This window comes from Gadus chalcogrammus, chromosome 7 (genome assembly GCF_026213295.1).
Source record: "Gadus chalcogrammus isolate NIFS_2021 chromosome 7, NIFS_Gcha_1.0, whole genome shotgun sequence".
In the NCBI taxonomy this organism is placed as follows: domain Eukaryota; kingdom Metazoa; phylum Chordata; class Actinopteri; order Gadiformes; family Gadidae; genus Gadus; species Gadus chalcogrammus.
Genome location: NC_079418.1, coordinates 33,474,482 through 33,475,824, shown reverse-complemented (window position 1 = coordinate 33,475,824; position 1,343 = coordinate 33,474,482). Strand labels below are relative to the sequence as shown.

Sequence of the window (1,343 nt, the reverse complement as noted above, 5' to 3'; positions counted from 1 at the left end):
AGGAACTCTTCTATTGATCGTCGTATCAAACGTGGTGTTGCGCTAGATATCGATGACGCCGCTGACACCTGTCACTAAGACACAACCAACACAGGACCAGGCGGGTTCCGCGGTCGGACCACTCCATAGCGCTCAGCAGAGGATCAGAGTAGCGGCCGACAGGAGCCACGCAGCCAATGGAGACGCAAGGAGGTGCAGTGGTGCCCTGCTATTGGCTCTCAGCACCCCTCTGGGCGGGTCCACCGAAGTTCTCGGGATGCACTTGTTCTTCCTCCTGGGGTGAAGCGATGGGTCGTTTTTGCCCCCGTCCGGGGAATAGTCTTTGTCACCCCCCTCCACCTCGTTGCCCCCCCCCTTGCCCTTGCGGCCCCGGCGGGTGCAGTTCCTCCGCCCCAACTTGGGCGGGCGGGGCAGCGGGGAGGGGGAGGGCAGGAAGTGTTGGTCACCGTGGGGAAGGTAGGGCCGCTGGTGGGGGTTGTGGTGGTTGCGGTAGCGGTTCAGGTGGTTGAGAGTCTCCCCCTGCTGGTCCCCTCCTCCTCCTCCTCCTCCTCCTCCTCCTCCTCCTCCTCCACCTCCTCCTCCACCTCCTCCACCCCTTCCTCTGCTCACGCCCTCGGAGGCGGGGCAGCTGGGGAGCTCCTCCTTCCTCAGCACCTTCAGGTCCTGGTTGGCCAGCTCGGGGGGCGCCCGGCAGGCCAGCGTGGAGGTGGAGCCCCGGAAGCGGCGCAGCCACTCCCAGAGCGATAGCGCCTTGCAGTCGCACTCCCAGGGGTTGTCATTGAGCCGCAGGTACTCGAGGGAGACCAGGGGGCCCAGGCAGGAGCCCGCCAGCTGGGTCAGGGAGTTGTTGAACAGGTAGAGCGTGGTGAGGCGCCGCAGGTCGTGGAAGGCCTGGCGGTCAACCCACTGCAGCCGGTTGTGGTGCAGCAGCAGCCGGTCCAGCGCGCCCAGGCCCCTGAAGGTGTTCTGCCGCAGGCTCCAGAGCCGGTTGCCGTGGAGGAAGAGGTGGCTGAGGTTCATGAGGTCGATGAAGAGGTCGTCCTCCAGGAACTCCAGCTGGTTGTCCTGGGGTTGGCGGGGAAGGTGAAGGAGGCGGATTACCATGGGCTATGTTAAAGCTAATCATGGGACTTATTTTAATATTTAAACGTATTGTATTCTCTCTATTCACTAACGGTGTCATATTTTTATGATTAGTGTTAGAAATTGCTTAATTAAAATTGGAAGAATATTTACTGAATATTATCATAGTCATTTTTATATATATATATATATATATATATATATATATAGAGAGAGAGAGAGAGAGAGAGAGACAGAGAGACAAACAAAAATATTTTTTA

At 57.9% G+C, this 1,343-nt stretch overlaps 1 protein-coding gene across 1 annotated transcript; it reads right to left on the bottom strand.

Moving 5' to 3' along the window:
* Nucleotides 1–132: 132 nt before the first annotated feature.
* Nucleotides 133–1,104, bottom strand: LOC130386173 (reticulon-4 receptor-like 1). Its single transcript, XM_056594947.1, has 2 exons — nt 612–1,104; nt 133–557 (listed from the first exon to the last, which is right to left on the bottom strand). Exons 1-2 carry the CDS (start codon nt 1,102–1,104, stop codon nt 133–135), a joined length of 918 nt encoding a protein of 305 aa, XP_056450922.1.
* Nucleotides 1,105–1,343: the final 239 nt, after the last annotated feature.

Excerpts from the sequence above, each read along its gene's own strand:
- LOC130386173 (XM_056594947.1), bottom strand. The coding sequence starts at position 1,104 with ATGGTAATCCGCCTCCTTCACCTTCCCCGCCAACCCCAGGACAACCAG. Across the intron at positions 558-611 it reads CAGCTGCCCCGCCTCCGAGG|GAGGAGGAGGAGGAGGAGGA; the intron begins GCGTGAGCAGAG and ends GAGGAGGAGGAG.